Source organism: Protobothrops mucrosquamatus, unplaced genomic scaffold (genome assembly GCF_001527695.2).
Source record: "Protobothrops mucrosquamatus isolate PMUCROS unplaced genomic scaffold, P.Mucros_1.0 scaffold40, whole genome shotgun sequence".
In the NCBI taxonomy this organism is placed as follows: domain Eukaryota; kingdom Metazoa; phylum Chordata; class Lepidosauria; order Squamata; family Viperidae; genus Protobothrops; species Protobothrops mucrosquamatus.
Genome location: NW_015386422.1, coordinates 532,985 through 559,641, shown reverse-complemented (window position 1 = coordinate 559,641; position 26,657 = coordinate 532,985). Strand labels below are relative to the sequence as shown.

The 26,657-nt window shown below is 39.7% G+C and overlaps 1 protein-coding gene across 1 annotated transcript in view; it reads right to left on the bottom strand.

Annotated features, from left to right (window-relative positions):
• LOC107283472 (gamma-aminobutyric acid receptor subunit gamma-3) overlaps positions 1-26,657 on the bottom strand; it is a 532,165-nt gene that overhangs the window by 477,721 nt on the left and 27,787 nt on the right. The window contains exon 3 of the mRNA XM_015811390.1: positions 11,374-11,441. Coding sequence (XP_015666876.1) covers positions 11,374-11,441 — 68 coding nt within the window. The remainder of the gene's footprint in view (positions 1-11,373; positions 11,442-26,657) is intronic.

Sequence of the window (26,657 nt, the reverse complement as noted above, 5' to 3'; positions counted from 1 at the left end):
CAGGAGCATTCCCCAAAGCAAGTTGAGCCTGTAACTGGGTCACTTGCTGCTGTAGGAGCTGATTGGCATCTATCAGCTGCTGTACCTGCTGCTGCAGCTGTTGGTCCATCGTGGGTTAACGATGGAGTATGTTCGGGGTGACGGACAAGATGTTCTGTCCCCGTTCCGACCCACACACCCAAACAGCCAGCCGAGGGTTAAAGACTTCTCCAGACACCACTTCACAGATAAGAAACTTGGCAGCAGCTCCATAGCTACCTGCCAAGACCTTTATTCTAAACACACAGAAACAAAAACAATACACACAGTTGAATGCCACAGCACACTACTTTGCCAGAGATTCAGCTTTTGTCCGTCACAGAGGTCCAAATGGCCACCACCACCCTTTTATAGCCTGTGGGGTGTGGTCCAGTGACTCAGCTTAATCTCTGGCACGTCTCTTTTTCTGCTGCGCATGCTTATCGCTTCTACGCTGGCGTGGATCCAGCCACAACTTTTCTTCCTCATTATCGGACACACCTGGCTCCTAGCCAATCTGAGAAACACCGGGCTCCTGGCCAATCTCTGAACCACCTGGCTCCTGGTCAATCTCTTCTCCGTCGGAAGACACCTGAGGCATTGCCAAAGAGGAGGGTCCTGGAGAGGGAGGCCTAGCCATCTCCTCTCCTTCATGTTCGGAGCCTTCTTCCTCCGATAAGAGGGGCTCACAAGACAGAGCCACAACATCACCAAACTGGACAGGTTGCACCCAGACTGGGTGGCTTCACAGGTGTCACAGCCGCGGGCACCTAGGAGACTTCAGGTGGGCGATCCGGTTTGGGCAAGGAACTATGGGCCTGGACATTTCTGGGTCACAGCAGTGGTCTGCAAGGTCTCTGGGCCGCTGTCATACGAAGTTGCCTTGGATGATGGCTGCATTCTTCGCAGACACATAGACCAACTGCGTTGGAGATTGGACAGCCACGTTTACGCTCCTGGCTCTGATCTGGGGGGGAGGACCATAATATGGGTTCTGGGTCACAGGTCCCTAGGCCTAACAGGGCCTCACAAGCTGATGTGTCGGATGGGGGTCATCCCAAGATTCCGCAAGTGCTCCAAACAGGAATTCCCAGGATAGGGTGTCATCCTGCAGTTCCATTATTGCTCCAGACAGGGAGTCACACCGGGGGTATCCACATTATTCAAACATGTCAGATAGTGCTCCAGACAGGGAGACAGACTGGGGGTATCCAAATAAATCAAACATAGCCATAGAAAGGGAATTCCATCAGGGGCACTCTCATAATTCAGCTATTGCTCCGAAAAGGAAGTCAGTAGCAAGAGGGTTTGCCATGGAGGCGGCTCCTGACTCTGGCACATCTGGCATGTGCTCAGGGGCTACGGAGTACTGGGGCACTTCCACTACTCAGGCCTCTTCACCTGCTAGCCTTGGGCTCGAGGGACAGTGTTCCCAAGAGGAGTCCATTGTGGACTCAGGGACTTCCACCCCTCCAAGGTACACTGGTTTGGACTCAGAGAGTCCAGCCAGTCAGCAGCTGGGGGGGTACCTGGGTATTTGGGGCATCAAAGTCCTGGCCTGCCTAGCCTGGTAGGCGAGCAGGTAGGCCAGGCAAACTCACCGGCCCTTAGAAGGTCGCAGCGGGCCAAGTGCCCACCTAAACATCTGGGAGATTATGTGAGGTTTCTGTCAACACTGGAGGAACATTGCTATGAGGTCGCTGAATGAGGGGACTAACACTTAGTAAGAGTATCATATATTATTATGATTTTGGATACATTTATTTCAGTTAAGAATTATTTTGAAAGGTGTTTGCCTGCGTGCAGACTGAGCATTTCCACCCTCCTTGCATTTGAATAATGCATCTGTGTCCACCATCCCTACATTGCACAATGTACCTGTGCGTAAGCCAGGTGTGTTTCATTTAGGGGGGAGGGGTGTTGTGTCCTGATCCTGCAAGAGCTATCAGACAGCAGGCTCAGTAATGTTGCAAATGGTCCCGGGCACTTCCAAAAGCTGCCCGGGACCAGACAGAGTGGCACCGACCTTGCACGCATGCACAAGGCGCGAAAAGGGTAAATTCCTATTGGTTCACACTGTCCGGGTTTCAGGCACTATAAAAGGCCTGTGTGCCTTTTGCTGCTTGCTTGGTTGTAGGAGTGAGTAATAAAGAGCTTCTTGTTTTCACCATGCATCTTCGTCAATTCCTAGCGAACCGAAAATACAACATACCCCATTCAAGATATCATCCAAAAGTATGATCAATGCCATTCCCAACTCATACCTTGATCTGAATCCTGACTGAAAAGGATTCAGATAATCAGCCTTATCCAAGGTCCCCTGAAGTTGTTGCACAACCATCTTCTCTATCACCTTCTCCCCAAAGGGAAGGTTAAATACTGGATGAAAATTGCCTAGTATATGGGATCTAGCAATGGCTTCTTGAGAAAGGAGCAAACTAAGAGATCTTTAAGAGGTAAAAGAGTAATCCCCCTCTAAAAGAAGAATTAACCACCACCAGAACCCATTCACGTAACACCTCCTAAGCTACTTTCACAAGCTAGGAGAGGCGTAGATCTAAAAAGCAGGTGGCTTACAATCCTAAGGACCTGTCACTTCATCAGGACCAACTATTATTTAAACCAATCTGTCTCTTTTTTAGGTTTCTGGAGAACTTGAGAAGAAGGTGCTACTGCTTTAAGAGTCATAATAAATTTAGTGAGCAGATTCCTGAAAACAGCTGCTTCTTTTTTCTTCAGGTTTGTGTGGAAGATTGAACATAGTTGAGTTGCTTTAACAAATAGCAGAAAAATGTTACACCACACAGGTTCCATGGCACTTCCCTAATGAACATTTGAAAGAAACACAGCCTCACAGACTAATGCTTTCAAAATAAATCTTTTCCTCAATAACAGTTAATTATTGATTTCCAGGAATGCTTAGATGTACTTATATCTTACAGAAATCAATGAAACAAATTAGTGCTAACAGAAGAATTTGATTTCAATAGCAATTAAGTGTCAACAACTCTGAAGAAAAGCCTCTAGTTAGCATTTGATAGCAGTGTTTGCAGAGAGCTATTAGTGTAAAAGCTTTTAGATGTACATAAATATGAACCATTAATATAAATCTATAAATGATAAAAATAATATAAGTTAATTATTGACTTCTGGTTTTGTGCGGTAGCGACTGGTCGTGGGCTTGTGGATTCTCCGCAGCTAATTTCGCCCTGCCTGGGGACCCTAAATGGGTCTATGTTGCCCCAGAGAGATGACGAAGAAAGAAGGGTGCTCCAGTGATTCTGGAATGGCAGCGGCCATTCCGTTCGACTTGGGGAAAGCCTTCTAACCCGACATGAGAAAGGCTGGCCGTATTGCATCGTCCAGCCCAAGCTACTAGCAACCAAAGTCCAAAAGCACTAACCAGCACAGCTGTGAACAGCATGCTTGAAACTGGGTGAGGAATTTGATCTTCTCTTTTCTATTCTACATTTAATTTCCTGGAAAAGATCCCCAAGAAGCAAAATACCTCCAAAAGGGAAGGAGGGGGATTTCTGCCCCACCCTTATACTAACGGAAGCAGCAAATTAATATTTTTATGGAGGATCAAAATATATGGAAGTGAAAAACAAATAGTTCTTGATACCTAGTGGTGGATGAAGACTATGACAGCTATGACTTTAATATAAAACTTGGCAAAACAACAAAGAACAGCTGTGATGGAAAAAAGACAGTAATCTGGGCTGTAGACAAAGAGAGAATTAAATTTCAGGAAAAAATCTTTTTTGAACCATTTGGATTACAAATATCTATTTAATTGGGACTCTAAAGCTATTTGCAGAGAAAAGAAAGGAAGAAAAAAACCTCAAATTCTTGGCCATCATGGATCAGAGACATGTAGAAAGAACATATCAAGAAAACATAAATATTTCACAGGAAGAGATATATAGTATACGGCAACTAATTCAAACAACAATGACTTTAAACCACAAAGAAATCCAAAATAACTTTGAAAATATAAATCAATCTATTTCTAAGTTAACTCTACAACAAAAATATTCCAGAAAACAACAACAGAGAAGGAGAAGATAAAACAGATAAATTGATATAGAATTGAGAATAGAGACTTAAAGATGGAATTTAACAAAACAAGGAAACATGATTTAATCCTAGTGGAAAAAAATTCACAAGAATTGGAAAAAACAACTTATCCCTTAAGACTACAAAATAAATCTGAGGACAAGAAAACAGATTGGATAAAATGGACTGTAGAGATGTCAGAACATCGGAGAGAAAGGAAATGATTTACAACAAACATGGAAAGGCAGAAGCCCCATACAAAGACACTTTACCTGATTTACTTTTTATATCTACAGCAACATTTACGAACATACGGAAAAACTTTTTGATTCAGAAAAATACATTGATTAAGAAAGATACTGGGCAAATGAAAAAGACTAAAGTGGAAACCAAGAAAATAGATGATGGGACTTACCAGAGAGAATACTTTAAAAAGAAACATTTGTTTGAATATGGTTAAAGAAATAGAAAATATTTGGAATATATATGTCATTCTAAGAGGGATGAATTCCCTAAATAATATAGTATGCTTTTTCCCTTTTTTGTTCCTTTCTTGATATAAGTAACATAAAAAAGTTGAAATGACTTAGATAAAGGAAACGTTTTAGATACTTAAATATGATTGAATTTAAGAAAATTGTAATGGATAAAAATGTTTTGAATAAGAGTTAAAGGACTAGATGACTAGACATATTAAATGGAATGTTTAAAGATTAAACAGATTTTAATTATGATTAAAAAGAATAAGAAATTTAGGAAATAAATATATATTAGCTTAGGAGGGACATATATTTTAAGTAGTATGTTATTTTTATGTTTCTTTACTCTTGCTCTCCTTTCTTGTTTTTCATTGTTCTATCTATTCCTTAAGAAATGTAAAAGTGTGAGATGGTTCATATGGAAAAATAGAGAATATCTATCAACGTCATCAGGGTGTATGTTGGTCACTGGGAGGGTCCCTTTATAGATGAAGTGATGTTGACGCCCCGACTCATAGATCTTGTTACTGGGCCCAGCCGGCCATTCAACTCTATAGTTGTGGCTTCTGTAGTGTTGGCTGGATTACTGCTGCTTGCTTTTCCTACTCTCGAGTATTCCTTTTTCCTTGCTCCCAAGGTGGATGTGTCTTTAATCATGTTGCGATCACTTATGGCTCTCAGACTTATGGGGTGTTCTTTCCCATTAGGTATTTTAGGGTGCCTTATATCTGTAGGTTCACCACTCTCCCCACACTCTCTATGCCCATGTCTGACTTCGTAATAGATACGGGCATGGAGCGAGTGGGGGGAAAGAGAAGGAAAGTGTAGATATGAAATATAAGAATAGAATGGGAGAGCAGCTTGGGGATGTGAGAAGTACAGCTGACCAGAACAAAGTCAGACATGGGCATAGAGAGTGTGGTGGCCTGGGCTGGATAAAGTTATTGAGGCCCAAGTGCACGGGTGTCAGATGTGCCAACAGTCACGGCCTGAAATGCCTCAGGCCCCTGTACACAGGTGGGAGGAGACACAAACCCCTTGGTCAAGGGTACATTTAGATTATGCTGGGCCCTTTCAGGGGCAATTCTTCCTTATCCTTGTGGATAGCCTCTCTAAGTGGCTAGAAGTTGTCCCTGTCTCCTCCACTACTACTGCTAGGACCATCCAGGCGTTGAGAGGAATTTTCGCTATTCATGGACTTCCTGATGTCCTCGTATCTGACAATGGGCCTCAATTCACTTCTGTTGAGTTCCAGGCTTTCTTACAGGCCAACTTGATCAGGCATGCAACGTCAGCACCCTTCCACCCTGCCACCAATTGGCAATCAGAAAGGATGGTACGCACAATGAAGGACGCACTCAAAAGACTCACGCATGGTAGCTGGCATCACAGGTTAGCTGATTTCCTCCTTGCAGACCGCACCACACCATGCACTGCCACAGGGAAGAGTCCAGCGGAACTTCACTGGGGTCGCCACCTCATCACAAAGTTGGACCGACTGCACCCAGACCAGGTGGCTTCACAGGTGTCACAGCCGCGGGCACCTAGGAGACTTCAGGTGGGTGATCCGGTCTGGGCAAGAAACTACGGCCCGGGTCTGGGCAAGAAACTACGGCCCGGGTCATCTTTGGGTCACTGCTGTTGTCTGCAAGGTCTCAGGGCCGCTATCATACAAAGTGACTTTGGGAGATGGCCACGTCCTTTGGCACCACATTGACCAACTGCGTTGGCGGCTGTCCAACCACGTCTCTGCTCTTGGCTCTGCTCTCGGGGGGAAGGGGAACCATGAACAAGCTCACACTTCAGGTCAAACACCTGAGAAACAGCCTTACAGTGCCAGTGGATTTTTGCAGGTGGCTGTTCATGTCCCAGGGGATGAGCAAGGGCATCCTCAAGGTTCAGCTATTGCTCCGAACAGGGAGTCTACAGATCAGGGGTCATCCCAGGGTTCCGCAAGTGCTCCGAACAGGAATTCTCCTGAGAGGGGGTTTGCCATAGAGGCAGCTCCTCTGGCACCTCGGCCACATACATGGGGGACCAGAACTACTGGGGCACTGCTGCAACGCAGGCCACTTCTGATGCTGGTCGCGGGCTTGAGGGACAATGTTCCCAAGAGGAATCCATTGTGGACTTGGAGAATTCCACTCCACCATTGGGCTTGGGGTTTTCCACCCCTCCGAGGAAACCTGGCTGGGATTCAGAGGATCCAGCCAGTCAGCTGCGGAGTGGGTCACCTGGAATCCGAAGGCATCAAAGTCCTGGTCTATCGAGCCCACCAGTAGGCCAGGCACCATTAAGTAGAAGTCCTGGTCTGCCTAGCCTGGCAGGTGAGCTGGCAGACCAGGCACCCTCCCTGACCTTGCGAAGGTCACAAAGGGCTAAGGGCCCTCCCAAGTATCTGGGAGACTATGTGAGGTTTCTGTCATTGCAGAGGGAACCTTGCTAGTCTGTAACAGGATGATGTTGACTAACACCCGGTATAGCGTAATATATACCAATTATGATTTGGGGGAGCATTTGTTTAAGTTAAACCCATTATTTTATAAAAGTACTCTGCCTGTGTGCAGGCCAGAGTAATTCCACTATTCCCGGCTCTGGAACAAATGTATAGTTATGTATGCTTTATCCAGGGGGGAGGGGTGGTGTGTCCTGGGCCTGCTGAGGCAATTGAGCAGGCCCAGAAATGTTGCAAATGGTCCCGGGCAACTTAAAAGCTGGCGCAAGGCGCGAAAAAGGGTGTTTGTGATTGGATGGGACTGGAAGCTGCAGGTGTGGTAAGCAAACAGCTTATTCTCTTGAAATTATTTTGTCTACAATCTCTGGGGGGTGGGGGGAAGAAAAAAACCCAAGTAATTTCTATAGACAATCTTTCTTTTGCCTGATCCTTTCCCACTGCTGGCACATTCAAATTGCTCTCAAAGTATAGAAGAGCAATCAGCTTGCTCTCTTAAAATATCTTTCTCTACAATCTCTATGCTTTGTGTGTGTGTGTGTTGGGGGGAGAGGGATCAGGCAAAGGAGAAATTGCCTACAGAAATTGCTTGGTTTTTCCCTCCTTGCAGAGCAGAGAGATTGGAGAGACAGAGGCTATTGTAAGGACAAGTGAGATTGTACATTATATTGAATGCCTAAGCACAAGGCAAGCTATAAATCTAACAAATAAATAAATACATAAGGTAACAAAAGGCAGATTTATAAAAAAAAAACCAAGGTTTGCAGAATGCATTTTAAAGAAAGATTGGAGATACCAATGAGAAATAAGAGTAATCAGTAGCCATGGACACCCAAACTGAGAGAAAATACATCAAGAACTCCCTTCAAGAAAAAAGACAGAAGAGATACCATCAATAAAAGCACCTGTGTTCAGTCTATTGCCACTCAATATAGGTCCATCACTCATGTTCTCTCACTGTTTGCCTGCCTATTCACTTGCTTTTACCAGCTGGTGACCACCTTCTTCCCCACCTTCTTCAGCATCCACCTGTTCACTTGCTAACTGATGTCTTTCTTTCCCTACCCAGAAACCACAGGCCTATTTATTTCTGCCAACGCTTATTTGTTCATTTGCTGTCCTGTCACAAGCATCTGCCAGAGAAAGTAGAGTTTCAAAAATATTCCCATTCACTTTCCAAGACAGAAATACCCTGAGAGAAAGATATGAGCTAGAGGTTAATATATTAGGAACAGACAGATTTGAGTCTGCCCTCAGCAATGGAAGCTCAGTGAATGATTTTGGGTCAGTCAAGCTCTGACTGGGCAGCTGACTTTGCTGGATTGTTATGGGGAAATTCTGCAAAAGGATGTGCTATGTAGGCTGCCTTGAGCTCCTGGAGGATTGGAGGACAGTTGGGACAAGGAAGGAAGGAAGGAAGGAAGGAAGGAAGGAAGGAAGGAAGGAAGGAAGGAAGGAAGGAAGGAAGGAAGGAAGGAAGGAAGGAAGGAAGGAAGGAAGGATACACATATGTTTATTTTTCTATCATTGCATACTCCAGTTAGGCTGCCAATATTATTGGTACACAAAGCTTTGAAAGCATAAATGTGTGTATGTTTCCAGTTCAGTAAAATATATTCAAATATTATTCAGTTGGCAATTCTTTGTGCTTTATTTGTGGATGAGCATCCCACAGGGAAAAGAAGTGAATCAGTTTCTGAGTAGATGGAACACAAATGCACTTATTAAGTTTCTGTGTGAGATAATCTTTTTTAAAGATTCAAAGTGGTTTAATATAATTTATATTAAAACAATTTATAAAACAACCTTAAAAAATTAAAAATCCAGGGAAATTAATACATAAATAAAAACAAAACTAAAGGATTTTTTTTTACTAATTTTCTCAAATGCCTAAAAGAATTATCAAGTCTTGCCAAAACTTTAAAAGACAGACATATTTCAAAGGGCTTTAGAAGTTTGAAATATATAGGAAAAAAATCCTTTTTAAAAACCCATCAGCCTGATTTCAGTAAGAAAATTCAGTCAGAGCCTTTGCATTTGGGAATATATGAAAGCAGAAGTTCTTTTATCTTAGATCATGAATATAACCTTTTCTGGTCTTTCGAACACAAGTTAGAGATTTCCCTTTAAAAATAATAAGTAGAATCATGACAATAAATACAATTATTTCCTTTTATTTACATATAGTTAAAATTAAAATAGATAACTGCATTAACTCTGGCATATACATTAAAGTGTCATAACTGAGGTCAAATCAATTTCCTATAAAAATATGAATAGGGAAAATGGTAACTTGGATCATTTACAATAGGAGAAGACTTAAATATTGATACATTAAAGCCTGAGAGTGGAAATTACAAGAGACTTTAATTTAATTTAATGCATAGTCTTGGATTCATAGATATATGGACTATTGTGAACCCTGCAACAAAAGCATATATATTTTATTCAGATAGATATAAATATCATACTACACTTTATTTCGATATCTAAAACTTTCTCAAATTTCCTGCAACAGACCAATTTTTAGATCAGATCACACTCCAGTAATTATCACATTTAAATTAGAAGAGATTATTCCATTTACTTATAATTGGTTTAATCCCATAATACTATATAATGAAGCAGCAAAGCAACAACTTATCCAAACTTTGAGAATATCTTTTTCAAGAAAATAATACAAACAAAACATTACTAAGAACATGATGATTGAAATTCTCAATCATCCAGGTCACGGTTGTCGGAAAGATGCTTTTCCAACAAGCAGCTGGACTTTGTTGACTTTTTTCCTTGAAAAGGTTTCTCTTCTCATCCAAGAACCTTCTTCAGTTCTGAAGAAGCTGAAGAAGCTTCTTGGATGAGAAGTAAAATTATTTTAAGGGGGAAAAAATCAAGAATATACAGTTGCCTTTTGGAAAAGCACCTTTAGGACAGCAAGTTGAGATGCTATAAAAGAAGTATTTAGAGGTAGGTAGATAAATTAGATCAGCATGATTAAAAAACATAAACACAAAAGGAAGATAAACTTTATTTGGGAACTAACAATTTATTAGCAAACTATAAAGAACTAGATATTATTTACAAAAAGAGTTGGAGGCAGAAAAAAATCTCTCAGATTATTCTTGTAAGTAAATATATTATGAACATGTAAATAAAAATTCTAAAATATGGGCAAAAAAACTGAAAAAAGCTAAGAAAAAATATGTATTAATACAATTTAAAAAGCAATGTCAAATTGTGTCCAAAATTAAAGGCATAAATGAATAATTTAAACTTTTTACAACAATTATATTCTTCAAGTAATAAAAATTAATCAATTTTTAAATAGATTAACATTCCCAGAACTAAATCTAGAAGATATCTAATGTATTATGTATCAACTCTCTTTTTTTACATTTCAGAAATTTCTGAAGTTTTCAATTTTAGTCTAAATGGAAAATCTTCTAGTCCTTATGTATTGTCAGGGGAATTTTATAAAGAATTTAAAGAAGTTTTAATACCTGAATTTTTATTTTTATGTGATACTTTGCATCAAGGGGATCCTTTAATAGAGTTTTGGAAACAGTCTAAGATAATTTTGATTCTTAAATCGAGTAAAGATTTGCATTCCTGAACATCAGATTATGTAGTCTGACCTCATCCCTCAGAGAAAACAGTCCAGTGGTGAGAGATTGAATTATGAGGATAGATAGCCATTTTATCTACTATATGATAATATTTCAAATACTTGAAAACAGTTATATTTCCCATAAAGTTTATTTTTTTCCTCCAGGCTAAAAGTACCCAACATCTCCAACTGTTCCTTGTGAGTTTTTTCTTCCAGATTTTTTGTCATTTTAATTGCCCTCCTCTGCCTTCTCCATATAAACCTTCCAAGGAATAGCAACCAAGATTTTCAGAAGCAAAACATCTTAAAACTTCACATAAAAAACTTCACAAGGTTAGACACAATTACACAGAAGTATATATCTCTGAACCTACTTTGGAGCAAATACACAAAGGGTTGTGCTATTAGCTTTTATTGTCATTTTTTTAAACAGCAGCATTCTTTCCCAGAGTTTGCTGCATTAGGAGACAACAAACGCCTGTACTCTGCCCGTAGCTTTATTTCAATTCTGTATTTTTTAAGATAAACTGAATATTCATACTTTGTGATAGACAGATCACAGCATGCTATTTGCTGAGTATTATTTTTGCCCTTTGGGAAAAGGACAAAGACTTGTCAGGCACACAGAACAAGAACAGAAAATAGAATGATATCTGCAGCCATAACATTTCCCCTCACATTTAGGAAAAATTAAAGAACTTGGTTATTGATACAAGAAGCAACCCTGCCAATAAAATAATTGTTTGTGTGACACTTACCATATTTATTGATGACACGGGGCCAATGCTATTAACATAGATGTCAACATCAATGACTGTGGGTTTCACTGTGAAAGGAAAACCAAAAAGGCAGCATTTAATATTGTCTCAAATATAATACCAGGGTATCATGTTAAACATTTTCATAATTATGTCATTCTGAACTTAAATCTGCTGGGAAATCACAAGATTAATAGGTTTTTGTTTGGTTGGTTTGCAAGAACCTTTTAAAACTGTCATTCTTGTAAGACATGATTTGAAGATTAGGGTTTATATTTGGTACACCATACTCTATTTCTTCTTCAGTTATATCACTGCTACTTTGGTTCCTGCCTCTGTAGTGGTTAAAGCACCAGGCAAGAAACCAGGGGACAAGGATTTCTAGTCCTGCCTTAGGCATAATGCCGGCTGATTGACTGGTCATTTTCTCTCACCCTGAAAAAGCAGGCAATGATAAACCCAGACATGTCAAACTCGCGACATCATGTGATGTCACGCAACGTATCGGGACAGTTTTGCCATTGCCGGCAATGGGGTGGGCGTGGCTTCCAGATGACACGTCCAGCCCACGGGCCGGCAGTTTGACACCCCTGAACCACTTCTGAAATCTTGTCATGAAAACTCCATGGACTTGCCCAGATAGTCATTAGGAATCAAATTTTGTTTTTCTTCTAGGATCTCTAGAAATGAAAGGTCAATTTCTTTTAAGCACACCTCTTAAACTGCACAAGAATTGTATTAAGCCTTTCTAACAAAAGAAGGTAAAAGACAATCAGCGGTCTCCAGCTAAATAGAAGTGCCTTCTCACTTCATGATGACATTGTCTAATGAGATGGCACTATCGACATACAGAGCCATGCTATGTGTCCAGAGTCTAAGGTGAAATAGCTTTTGGAGTATATGTGAATACCCAGTCACACTTACATGCAAAGCTTGAACCAAAACATGATTTTTTTTCCAGCAGCCTTGCAGTCTCATGAAAAGATGCAAATACATGGCTGCAGGCAGATGCTTTCCGAGTGTCCCTGTGAACTCCAAAGCACCTTTTTGCCTTCAGATATAAGGCACACATGCCCTTTCTAATTAAGACTTCTGATTGAGAGTAAAGCCATTGTACTGCCCTCCTCTGGGAAGAGAAGAAGAAAAGGAAAGATCCTTTGACAATTTTTGAGAAAGTAATTATTTTGCAACATTATGGGGATTATTTCCTTATTTTTCTCAGAGCTGAAAGAACAAAACCACTTTGCCTGCCCAATAAAAGAGAAAGAGGTCCTTAATGGCTGATCTCCTTTTTGCTCCCCCAAAATGTGAGGATGGTGTTATATTTTGACACAGGACCTCAAACATTCGTTTATTTCAGAATATCAGCTATTACGGTATGCAGTAAATAGTAAACAGTAATAAAATAAATAGGCAAACAAACAAAAATATTGCAGGTATATTATCCAACAGCTGCAGGCATTTCATATTCCATTTCATACATTTCAACATTCCAGGGTCATACTGATGGCTGATGCTGCCTACAAACTTTGAATTTCCCTGCAAATCTTATCTTCTGCTCCACGAATAAGAATAAGAATATCACTGAAATGAAGGTTGTGATCAAGAAATAAATAATGACATTTGATACTAGACAGAAACAATCCATTTAAAACTATAGGTTTATGTAAGAAGGAGGCGCTTGCTTCCTCAGATTTATTTAACCTGCTTTTTAAATTCTACAACTCTCAATCCCTAGTAGGACATCAATTGTTTCTGGTGCTCCCATTACATGTGTGATGTCATGGCCCTCTCTTTCCTTTCCAGCCTTGAATTTGGTGTTTAAAATACCCTTCTTCCATCTCCTGCAATTCCATTACTGCTCCAGACTCATAGCCCTCCTTCCTTTTCCTCCAGTGTAATGCTTGCTACAGAGTGAACATGCATCAGAGATTTTCACAAAAGCCTCATGGCTCCAAGCACAATTATTCCTTCTTTGAAAAGCAAACAATGTTTAACAAGTATAAAAAGAACATTCAGGCTTCAAGTCCAGGTTGGGAAATCTCTTGTGACATTTGTCTTGTGACTCCCCACCCTCACCCCTGAGAGACAATCTGATTGAGTCTACTTGCTTAAGGCAAAATCAGTTCAACACAGGAAACACTTACATTCCACTAATCTAAATACACTTTGACTTCTAGATAGAATCCTCTGCTTATCTTCTCAACAAGGCAAGATGTTCCCTGGTATCAAAGCTCTGGTGGAGCATGGCGAGGAATACAGCACATCCTTTGGAGAGCCAACAGGTAAAGAGCAAATGATGATGATGATGATGATGATGATGATGATGATGATGATGATGATGATGATGATGATGATAATAATAATAATAATAATAATAATAATAATAATAATAATAATAAAGTTGGAAGGGACCTTGGAGGTCATCTAGTCCAACCCCTGCTCAGGTAGGAAACCCTATATCATTTCAGACAAATGGCTGTCCAGTCTCTTCTTAAAAACTTCCAGTGTTGGAGCATTCACAGCTTTTGGAGGCAGGTTGTTCCATTGATTAATTGTTCTCACTGTCAGGAAATTTCTCCTTAGTTCTAGGTTGCTTCTCTCTTTGGTTAGTTTCCATTCATTGCTTCTTGTCCTGCCTTCAGGTGCTTTGGATAATAGCTTGACTTCCTCTTCTTTGTGGCAACCCCTGAGATATTGGAACACTGCTATCATGTCCCCCCTCGTCCTTCTCTTCATTAAACTAGACATACCCAATTCCATCAACTGTTCCTTTTATGTTTTAGCCCCCCGTTCCTTAATCTTCTTTGTTGCTCTTCTCTATACTGTTTCTAGAGTCTAAACATCTTTTTTACATCATGGTGACCAAAACTGAATGCAGTATTCCAAGTGTAGCCTTACCAAGGGATTATAAAATGGTATAAACATTTCACATGATCTTGATCTTATCCCTCTGTTAATGCAGCCTAGCACTGTGTTGGCTTTTTTGGCAGGTGCAGCACACTGCTGGCTCATATTTAAGTGATTGTCCACTAGTACTCGGAGATCACTCTCACAGTTACTACCAGGGCTTTTTTTCTCATAGAACGCCCAGAACGGAGTTCCGGCACCTTTTTTGTATGGAACCTTGTAGGGTAGGCAAGGCGGGTTGTATGACATGTGTGAGTTCCGGCACCTTTTTTTATTTTTTTACAAAAAAAGCACTGGTTACTACTATTGAGCAAGGTACCTTCTAAACTATACCTGTGCATTTGGTTTTTCTTGCCTAAATGTAGAACCTTACTTTTTTCACCATTTAATTTCATTTTGTTAGATAGCACCCAATATTCAAGTCTGCCAAGATCCTTCTGTATCTTAAGCCTATCTTCTGGACTATTCCTGCCAGCTTGGTGTCATTTGCAAATTTGATGAGTTCCCCATCTATCCCCTCATCCAAATCATTGATGAAGATGTTGAAGAGACTGGGCCCTGGGGCACCCCATTATACACTTCCCTCTATGTAGATGCAGTGCCATTGAGGATCACACGTTGAGGATGGCCGATCAGCCAGCTACAAATGCATTTGGTGTTGATGCTGTCTAACCCACATTTTTCTATCTTATCAAGTATTAGGTTTGTGGTCTATTTTATCCAATGCCTTACTGAAGTCCAAGTAAATTATATCACAGCATTCCTGTCCACTAATTTTGTCACTTGGTCAAAGAATGCAATAAGATTTTGTCTGACAAAACCATGTTGGCTTTTGGTAATGACTTTGTTTGCCTCTAGGTGTTCGCTGATTTGTTGCTTGATACCATTTTCTTGCCTATCTTAACTTGTATTTCTAATTTGTTTTTTATGGTACATTTTTTGATAGGTTGGTCTGTTTTTTCCCTTTGTGTAAAGATGGATGCAAAAAACGAGTTAAGTAATTCTGCTTTGTCCCTGTTGCTTGTCACCTTCTTGCCACTTTCTCCTACTAATGGACCAGTCATTTCCTTAACTTTTTTCTTGTTTTTTACATGTTTAAAGAAGCTTTTTTTGTTATTTTTGACTTTTGTCGCAAGCCTTAGTTCACTTTGAGCCTTAACTTTCCTCACTTCATCTTTGCAGGCTTGGACTATTTGCTGATATTCTGCCTGAGTTATGTGCCCCTCTTTCCACTTTTTATACTTGTCCCTTTTGTCTTTCAATTTATCAGAGAGTTCTTTATGCAGCAATGCTGGTTTCTTTTGAGAGCTGTTATTTTTTTTCTTTGTTGATATTGTGCTTGACTGGGCTTTTATAATCTCACTTTTCAAAATTTCCCAAGCTTCTTGAGTTGTTTTCCCTTGAGGATTCTCATCCATGGAATCCTTCCCAAGTTCTCTCTAAGTTTATTGAAATTAGCTCTCTTAAAGTCCAAGACTATGTTCTATTGCTAGTGCTTGCATAATGTTGAATTCCAGTATTGCATGATCATTCCTGCCCAAGGTTCCTGTGCCTTCAACACTTTCTATCATTTCATCTCTGCTAGTAAGAATTAGGTCCAATATGGCTGATCCCCTAGTTCCCTTCTCTACTTTTTGGGAGACAACGTTGTCTGCTCGGTTTGTCAGGAATCTGTTTGATCTTCCACTTGGTGCAGAGTTTGTCTCTGTAAGGACCCAGCTCAGCTAACCACCCAAGAAAGCAGAACTCTTGAAACAGGTATGTCTCAAAAGGAAACTTTTATTAGGGATTAGTGACAGTAGGGAAGTCAAGGTGAGATCTGGGGAAAATCCCGCTCAAATGGTATAGTTAAACTAGCAATATTCCACCTCCCACCAAAATCATAATGTCCATTTGAAATCCAGCTAATTCTCAGTTGGTATGATGTGTGGGTAACTGGCACAGTTGGTGCACATCTCAAGGTCTTCTCCAGTTTCATTTCTTTGTAACCATCTCCCTGATAAGGGAGACACATTCCTTTCTCAAGTGGATAGAGGCAGGAGAAGTAAAGTAGAAAGCGAAAGTTATCCCAAGCAAAAGCAAATGTCCCCCCTCCCCCCAGCAGAATGGCAGGCCTCAAAGCAAGAGCGGAAAAGTCTATATGCAAGGAAAACAATAAGGCTTTGGGGACCTGACAGTCTCCCAGTTGATGTCAGGGTAATTAAAGTTCCCCATTACTATTGTGATGTGCTTCGTTGTAGCTGACTAGCAAAAAGTTCATCTATTTCCTCTGTTTGGTTGGGTGGCCTACAGTATACACCTATGGCAATGTCATTTCCCCCCCCCTTTGTATTGACCCAAATGCATTTGAGATAGTTTTCATCATTGTTGTGCTCTATTTCTGTAGAGATGTAGTTATTTCTTATATAGAGAGCAACTCCACATCCTCTTTTATTTGGTCTGTTTCTTTTAAACAATTTAAATCCTTCTAGCTGTGTGTTCTATTTATGGGTTTCATCCCACCAAGTTTCTGTAATGGCAACAATATCATATCTGCCCTCATTTACCTGAATTTCTAGTTCACCCCGTTTATTGCTCATACTCTGTGTGTTGGTGTATAGACATTTGAGTCCTTTATGACTGACCCTGTGTTTACTTTATACATAATCTGTGTGGTGCCTGAGTTCCCCTATTTTCTTACCACCTATTTGATTAGTGCACTTGGTGTGACACTCACTATTAAAAGCTTGATTTTGCTTGATAGCTAGGTTGATATTCTTGTCCACACACACCTCTATGTTACATGCTGTCAACGCTGCAAATACTGTATATTCTTGCTTTGACAATATGCAGAACTGTCTGGTATTTATATAGTTAAATCAGGCAACAGTGAAAGCCGGGAAAAAGAAACGGGAAGTAAATCATGTCGTCCAAGTTAATTGGAAGATGTGAACCATGACCCCAAAATAAGGGAGGGAAAAATGCTTAATATGTATGTGTAACGGAAAAGGATCAGATCTAAGCATTTCCACCATGCTGTACTGATGTCTCTGTAACCTTAATAAATGCTTTTAGGAAAAAATATGCCTGAAAGTCCTTTTAAGTGTTTCGTTAATCAGACACATGACACATGCACTGATAACCCTATAATTTTTAGATTGCCGGGGACAGGAATGTTCTGAATCAATTAACTCACTGTCCCCATTGTTCAGTTTAAATATTTCTCCAGAAAATCTGTGAATTTATTGCCGAATAACTCAGTCCCTTTCTTTGATGGATGCAAGCCATCTCTTTTGTACACTTTTTCATTGGACTAGCTGCTGACATCGTGACTAATATAATCAAAGCCTTCCCCTTTACACCACTCCTTTAGCCACATATTGAATTCTGCTATACACTGGCCTTTTCCATTTGTTCCTTATAGACTGGTAAAACCTCTGAAAAAGTAAGCCTACAGCCCATCCTGCTAAGTTCCTGTCTCAAGCTCTGGAAATCATTCTGCACAGAGTACATCTTTTTGGGATAGATCGTTAGCGCCAAGATGTACAATAGCATCTACATCACAGTCCTTGCTGGCATTCTTGACTATCTTAAAAATACGCTTCTTGTCCCTGCTGGCAGTAGCACCTGGAAGACATCTGACCTCTTTCGGAATCTTTGTATCCTTTCCTAAATTTACATCGCTTATCATTGAATCACCAACCAGAAAGTGACTTCTCTTTTTGGATGCCTTGCTCTTCTTGCATGACTGATGTGTCATACCTGATTCACACTTTCCCCTGTCCAAAACAAGTTCTTCATCTCAGACCATGATCCCCTGCTTATTTAAGTTATCATCATCACAACTACCTTTACCTGTCTCCTTAATGTCCCTATTAAGGTCAGCAAGGGCACTGTATCTGTTATGCAGGGACAAAGTGAAAGCTTTGTATTTATGGTTCATAGCTCTCACCCTGCGAGATCCCTTAGTTGTCCATACTGCCCTTCTCCTGCAGGATCTTTGTGGTAGAGGGGGCTGGTACCATGGCAGCTCATTAGAGCAGAAGAGCTGGACACCTAATTCCTGCCTGAAGAGCACAGATTACAGACCCTAGATAAGAAATCTGTCCTTGTAGATTAGTGATTTGTTTACAGATAGGACAGTTTCCAAGTTTGAAAAGAGTCTGCAAAAGACATCTGCAAAACAAGTGTTGCACTGAACTAAGCCAGACATTCTGAAATAAAATGAAATCACAATCTCATTCACTTGTCCTGAATGTACTACTGCTGTTTTAGATTTTTAGTTATATGATTTAGTGATATGATACTTTTGTCTTCTGCACTCCCCCTTAATTCACAGGTTGCAGCTCCCCCCAGCAGCCTCTAGGGCAGGGTTGTCAAACTGTTGGCCCATAGGCTGGATGCGTCATGATGAAACCGTGCCCGCCACATTGCCGTCAATGGAAAAAAAGTCACAATACGTCGCGACATGTCACGTGACGTTGCGAGTTTGACACCCCTGCTCTAGGAAGTTCAAATGTAATATACAGAATATACAGAAATATAAATCTATATAAATAAAAATGTAAATGTTCATTTGTTCAAAATCTTAAATCTCCTAAAGTTCTTCACCGATTGCTTTGAAATTTTGACACAACGTTGCAGTCGAATACGCGCGTGTTTTTATATACCTATATTATATAAATGTCATACCTGTGACAGGTAAAAACATGCTTTTTTGAAAAACAGCGCCATCTGTTGGACATAAAAGCAACACAAATGTGCGCTTTCTCTTTTCTTTCTTTTCCATTTAACCAGACTGAGCCACAGCAACGTGTGGCCGGGTACATCTAGTCCTAAATAAATATGGCCTATGAGTTTATTAATAGCATAAATAATTACAATTGACCACTTTTGATCCATCAAACTAAATATGTCCTCTAAAGATTCAATATATATGTTGTTTTATACATGTCATTACCAACATCTGGCAGGCTATGTATGTAAAGGAACAGTATTCAAAACTCAGTTTTAAATAAAATATTTGGAAATGTATTTGTCATGCCAATAGAAACAGTTATATTATATGCACTATGCCTGCTGTAATTATCAACCATGTTGTATAAAACAATGATAACATATATGCATTATCTAGTATAGCTAAAACCCTACAAAACTTAGCAAAAGTGCTTTATTGATGTATTTTAATAATAAAGGTGGACCACATTAATTGCCTGAAGCATCAGAAAAGCTGTTGTGGTTCAGACTAAAATCTCATTGAGTCTCCAGTCTCTATTATGCAGTGGGCAATCTCATTCATGCTCACAGGGAGGAATAGAAGGAGATTAGCTCTTCTCCACTCTTTGAAGTTACGTTGAAGTTATATGACTTGTTATATTGAATGTAGCAATTTCAATGGTAGTTTGCTCCTTCATTAAGATACTCAATTCTATTTAAATTGATGATGCTTAGTTCATTTATTTCAGACAAACTCTATAGTGTAGCTTTGTCTGATATAAATAACTATATATTTTAAAATCAGTGTAGAGCAGGGATCCCCAAGCTCTTCAGTTCATCAGCCCCTTCATAAAATTTCAGATTGTTCTTTGACCCCAAGCATTTATGATATGAAAATTATTTAATAAAGTATAATATTTTAATAATAGTACTACAAAATATTATTGTTATTCTCCTATTTCTCTGAGTGTTGAGAACATATTGGCTTTCCCACAAAGTTTGAGATGATGAAAGGCACTCAGTATAGGAATGTATAGGAAGTATAGGAAGTGAACAGGAACAGGAATAGGTTTATTGTTATTTTAAAGTATTTACTAACTTTACAGTGATCCTTTAGGAGCTTTTTACAAATCCCGTTTGGATTCTACTACTTTAAAAACTTTGATATTATTTATGTAGTAGAACTTTTCAGGGGTATGTTTGATCTGGAGATCAGGATACATTACACTGAAGCACAAACTGGTTTAATGGTAGTACTTGAGGGAAAAATGGGCTATTAGAATATACACTGGGTTGAATTTAGAGCCAGGTATTTAAATGGATATCACACATCATGTGTCTAGTTAGGTCAGTGAGGCCATTAAGGTGTTATTATGAGGACTACAAAGAGTTTTGTAGGGTTTTGAAGAAACAAAGGGGCACTATTCCAACCTCAACAAATTTAAAATGTGTGGACTTCAACTCCCAGAATTTTTCAGCCAGCATGCTAGATTGGAATTCTGGGAGCTGAAGTCCATATTTCTAAAAGTTGCCAAGGTTGAAAAATACTACACTATTCCACAAGTCTAGGTTCTTTTTAGAGAATTAACTACTCACCAATTCTTTAACTGACAGGATATGTAATATACATTCCCTGTCTGATGGGAGGAATGGGCCAATGTGTTGGAGTTAAAACAGTTCCTTAGGTAACCTTGCCCCATGCCATATAGGGCTTTAAAAATCATAAGCCAATGTAGCTCACTCAGCAAAGATATTACATGCTCCAACTTGCACCCAAAATTGCTTGTACACCCATATTCTCCATCACCTGAAGCTTCTGGTTACTCTTCAAGGGTAATCCCATCTATAGCACATTGCAATAATTTAATGGGAGTAACCAAGGGCAGGAGTAACCAAGAGAAGGCCCTCCAAATCTAAAAAGGGACATAACTGGCACATAACACAAAGGCCCTCCTAGTCATGACTGCCAACTGCTCTTCTAGCTGGACTCATGAGTTCAAGAGGACCCTCAGATTATGCATAGGGTCTGTCTAGGGCAGTGCAACCCCTTCCAAGGACAAAGATGATCAACTCCCAGATATAGACAAGCCCTCCTCCCAAAGCTGATGCCTGTTGTTCCCTATCCAGGCCTCCATAGCCTCTAGGCATTGTGAAAGAACATCCACAGTATCACTTAATTCACCCAGGATGATGATGTATAACTGGGTGTCATCAACATACTTATACCTAAACCCATGGTGCTGGATGATCTCAACTAGTGATTTCAAATAGATGGAGAGAGCATGGAGCCCTGTGGCACCCTGTAAAAAGGGGGCCATGAACTAGACCTCTCACTTCCTGTCAATGATTGGGTCTTGCCTTGGAGAAATAAATTGTACTCCCACCCCAGTCAGCCCAAAAGAATACCATAGTCAATAGTATTGGAAGCCACAAGAGGTCAAAAAGGGCAAGGATGTACAGTATACACAACCTTCAACCTGCTCTTCCAGAGATCCTAAAAATGCAACCATTGCTGTTTATGTCCCATATCTACTGTAAGTCCAAAACCCAATTGAAAGGGCTCCAGATAATCTGTTTCTCAGGAATTATAGTGGGAGGTAGGAGACTGGATGAAAATTGTCTGGAACAGTAAGATCCAGTAATGGCTTCTTGAGGAGAGGGCACACCAATGCCTCTTTAAAAGGAATGGTGAACACCCTCTGCATCAAGAATGAATTCATCATTACTCAGATCCACCCACATGTCTCCTCTTGAGTGGCTTTGACCAGCCAGAAGGGGCATGGATCTAATTCACAATAGTAGGTCGTTTGTTTGTTTGTTTGTATCCCATCTTTATTATTTTTACAAATAACTCAAGGCAGTGAATGTATTCAACATCCCTTTCTCCTTCTGATGAACAGGTGCTTAAGTTTGATGCAACTGCTGTTTGGAAGATCTTGCAGAAAGTCAACATGCAAAAGGTTGCAAGTCTTGATAATATCCCTGTCTCTATTCTTACAGACATCTTCATTTTTTTGTTGCACCAGGCCATGGTTCCATCATGTTTTACGATTGCAATCATTGTACCAGTCCCCCCAAAATCTATAATTACATGCCTTAATGATTATCATCCAGTTGCACTCACTTCCATTATGATGAAGTGTTTTGAGAGACTGCTAAAGGACTATATTGTTTCGTGCCTTCCCCTTACATTTGACTCATTACAGTTTGCTTATCAGAAGAACCGCTCTATAGATTATGTACTTTCTTGTGTGCTTCATCTTAGTTTGGTGCACCTGGAACAGAAGAATACTCACATGCGAATACTGTTTGTTGATTTAGTTTGGCATTCAACACAATCATTCCTCTGCATTTAGTGAACAAACTGGGCCTATTAGGTTTTAATACTTCCTTACGTAACTGGATATTTGACTTCCTTATTTATATGCCCCAGTTTGTGTGAGTTGGAAGAAAAGTTTCCAGTTCCATCTTTTTGTGTACGGGTTCCCCACAGGGCTGTGTTTTGAGTCAGTTACTGCTCATCTTGATGACCCACGACTGCTGTGCTAAGTCTGCTATGAATCATATTGTGAAGTATGTGGATGACATGGCAAGGGTGGGTCTTATCAAGGAATGATAATGAAGATTCTTATAGGGAGGAGGTGAAGGCTTTGGTGGACTGATGCAATAAAAAATAACCTGGCTTTGAATGTTAATAAAACAAAGGAGATCATTGTTGATTTTAGAAAGAGCTAACATAGTCATACTCCACTTTGTACAGGTATCAAGGCTGAATCTGTGGAGGTGTTCAATAGTATTAAGTACCTGGGGCTAAAGATAACTAACAATCTGACTTGGTCTCTTCATACATTATTTTTAGTGAAGCATGCAAATCAGCATTTGCATTTCTTGTGTCGGATGAGGAGAGCACATCTTTCTCCTTCTGTCCTGACCACTTTTTACAGAGGCATGATTGACAGCATTCTAACAAACTGCATGACTGTTTGGTTTAATGTTAGCAGTGCCTCAGATAGAAGGACATACAGAGAGTAGTAAGGAAAGCTGAGAAGATTATAGGAAGCTCACTTCCTGTTATTCAGGACACTCCTTATAAGCGCTATGTGCTTAGAGCTTGAAGCATTGTTAGAGACCACACCCACCCACTTTATGGTCTGTTTCTATTGCTCCCCTCTGGGCAGAGGTTTCAAAGTATTTCCGGCAGGACTACTAGATTCTGTAACAGCTTTGTTCCGTAAGCCATCTATCTGGTAAACTCGCCAGATTCTTTTTTTTTTGCCATGCGTATGTATACATTCGAACTAAACTGCGATGTTTCTTTGTGTTGTGATTCCATGCCAGCCTGTGATCCCAGTAGTTGAGTCTGGGGAATCAGAGGAGGAGGAGGAAGAGGGGCCTGGAGAGCCATCAGAATCGGAGGGAGGTTCTGATGAGCTGCAGGACTTACAGATTGATGAGGAGGCTGGTCCTTCCACTCATGATCAAGCTGAGAGCCAGCTGTGCTGGGAAGCTGAGTCGGACTTGGAGGAAGCACAGCTGGAAGACCTCAGAGACACTCGTAGACGTAGGCAGTTCACACGAGTAGGACAGAGGGAGGCAATGGGGCGACTCCAGGGGAAGAGGAGAAAGCAGTAAGAAGCCACGCCTTGGGGGCTGCATAACAAAAAGGGAATGTGTGGGCAGGGCTGGTTGCTGGAGGCAAAGAACTTCAGAGTCAAGAGATCATGGTCTGTTTATTTTTGTGAGTTATTTCCTGTTTGACTCGTGCTCAGTTGGAAAAATGTTCTGTTGCTTTTGTTTTTCTGGGACAATTATAAGGTCTGTAACTCAAATAAAAAGGGTTTATTTTCCAGTCTACTGTTAAAAGAGGGCTTGTCTTTGTGCAGTAACAAGGATGTATGTAGGCTGGGACAGAACACTTTGTGTCATATATGCGTATATATGTGGGTATATGCATAATGGTATTTTTTTGAGAGCTGAATACATAAAATTTCATTTTAATGTATGCTGATTAGTGTACATTTAAAATAATAAAGTTTTTATCCTATTCTATTCTCCTATTTTCCTGACAAGAATAGCCCTGAGTGGTAGGTTGGACTGAGAAAGATTGACTGGCCCAAAGTCACCTTTTATGGCTAAGGCAGGATTTGAACTCATGATCTCCCTCTTTCTAGCCTTTGCTTTAACCACTAACCCAAACAAGATCTATAATACTGTCTGAAGGATCCTATTGACTGCTTCAAACCAGATCAAACTACTCCCAGATAACTGGGTAAGTTTGCTCACTGAGCATCACCACAGGAGTTATCCCTTGGCATCCAACTGCGAATGGATCAGGTGATTATACCCACCAGATTCAAGAAAAATTCCTCTGCATGGCCTGAAGCTAAACTTCCAGGCTCCCTTTCCCAAGAAGGTCCAGGTGATCTTCAAAAAGCCACTCTTATTGCCACAAGATAAGTCTTAATAGCAGCCACTACCCACACCCCAGAAAAATCAACTGAGCCACAGGCATCTGCCCAGCATAGTCAAGAGTAAAAAATATATAGCACAGAATTAAATAGGCTTCTCAGCAATTTCTCTGCCCTTCTTTACTGTATCATTAATACTTCAATTACCAAACTACCAAATGACCCTCCTAGTACATTTCCTGTTGGAAAAATATTTAGAAGGTATTGAAGGTACAGTATGTGTTCTGCTTGCATTTTCTCTGCCAAACTTTATTTATTTTTATTGTCTTCATTTGCACAGGACTTACTCTGCTGGCTTCACTAGCTTTGCTGAACTTCCCAATCAATCTATTTAGTGTTGTCTTGGATTTCAAGCCTCATTTCCTAATCTAAAATAGAACTGAGTTTCTATTATTGGAAATTTCAATGATCATCCACTAATACCTCTCAACTGACTTTCTGCAACCCTAACTTTAACCCTAACCTTTTCTTATTAATCAACACTTCATGAGTAGAATTTTTATTATGTTCACTGACTAAAATACAACACTGGCATTATTTACTGTTCCTCCTATGAAGTCTAATATGACTCTTTTGGACTTTTGGGGGGGTGTTAATGATCTACTTACTATAAACAACAATTGCTGGAATTGGGTATGTTTAGTTTAATTAAAAGAAGGAGTAGGGGAGACATGATATCAGTGTTTCACTATCTAAGAGGATGCCATAAAAAGGGGGTCAATCTGTTCTCCAAAGCACCTGAGGGCAGGACAAGAAGTAATGGATAGAAACTAATCAAGGACAGAAGCAATTTCGAACTAAGGAGAAATTTCCTGACAGTTAGAACAATTAATCAGTGGAACAACCTGCTCCAGAAGTTGTGAATGCTCCAACACACAGTGGGTTTTTAAGAAGAGATTGGACAACATTTTGTCTGAAATGATATAGGGTTTCCTGCCCAAGCAGGGAGTTGGACTAGAAAACCTCCAAGGTCCCTTCCAACTTTGTTATTCTGTTACTCATTTACTATAATAGCTTAAGGTTACTGTTTCTAACTGGTTTTCTAACTTGGAATAGATCCTAGTCACTAAACGTAATCAGAGTTGTGAGAAAGATTGTTATTTCATTTCCTTTGCTTGTTGCACCCCCTCAAAGGGCCTCCTGCGTAGTTTTTTTTTAAAAAACACAATTATTTAAGTCATCTACCTCTCTTTGTCACATTCAGTGACTGAAATCATTAATATTAATAGTAATTGGAGTGATGTGTTTGTGTGTGGAACGAGAAGTCCAATGTATTACATTTCTTTTAAGGCACCCTCCAAAAACCTTTGGGGAGACACCCACATTGATTTTATAAAATAATTTGTCCATTTATGGAGCATTATGTTTCTTTTGACAAATACATCTTCTTACACAGCTTGCATTTGTTATCTTCATTCTATTAGGTTTTTAAAATACTTGTTATAGTAAACTTAAGTTCTATATTCTTCTTTGATTTTTTTTCTCACACAACCTTTCACCTTTAGCTTTCTTGATCAATTGTATTTATTTTTAGAACTCCACAATCAGAATAACTTCTGCCTCCATCCTCAGATTTAATAGCCTTTCTAAACAAGATTATTTATGCTCATGTCCTTTGGAGGAAATTGAATCAATCAAACCTGTCCTTCTTCACTGCCCCTTTTATTAAATTGGCATAAAGATTTAATTATATATATTTTTTTAACCAAGCACAGCAAAATAGATGCTGATCTTATTCATGTCCTGTTAGCACACATCTCAGAGATGACCTCTAAGAGAGTAGCTAATATTTGCTTAATCACTATTGCTATTTGTCACCAGATAGTTTGGTCTACATTGTATAGAATTTTATGGACTTTCAAGGCAGAATTTTAAAACTACTTTTTATGAGTTTACAAAGTTAAGCAATAGTCAGTGTGGGATAACCCATTTATATGTATTTATTCATACCCAGAGAGCTTAAATTTTAATCACTTTAAATCACTTTTTTATTTTACTGGTTTTAGTTAACTGATAACTTGATTAATACTTTTAGTAGCTCAGTAAATTTGTAGTGTTGTTCTAGATTTTTTTTTTAGATTTTACTGTTCCAGTGCTTAATTCTGTCTTAACTACCTTCATATTATAATCAACTTTGGTCCTTTTCAGTAATAAACTGTAACCAAGCATTAGATTATTTCTACTTGTAACTAGGCCATCTGAATCAAAATA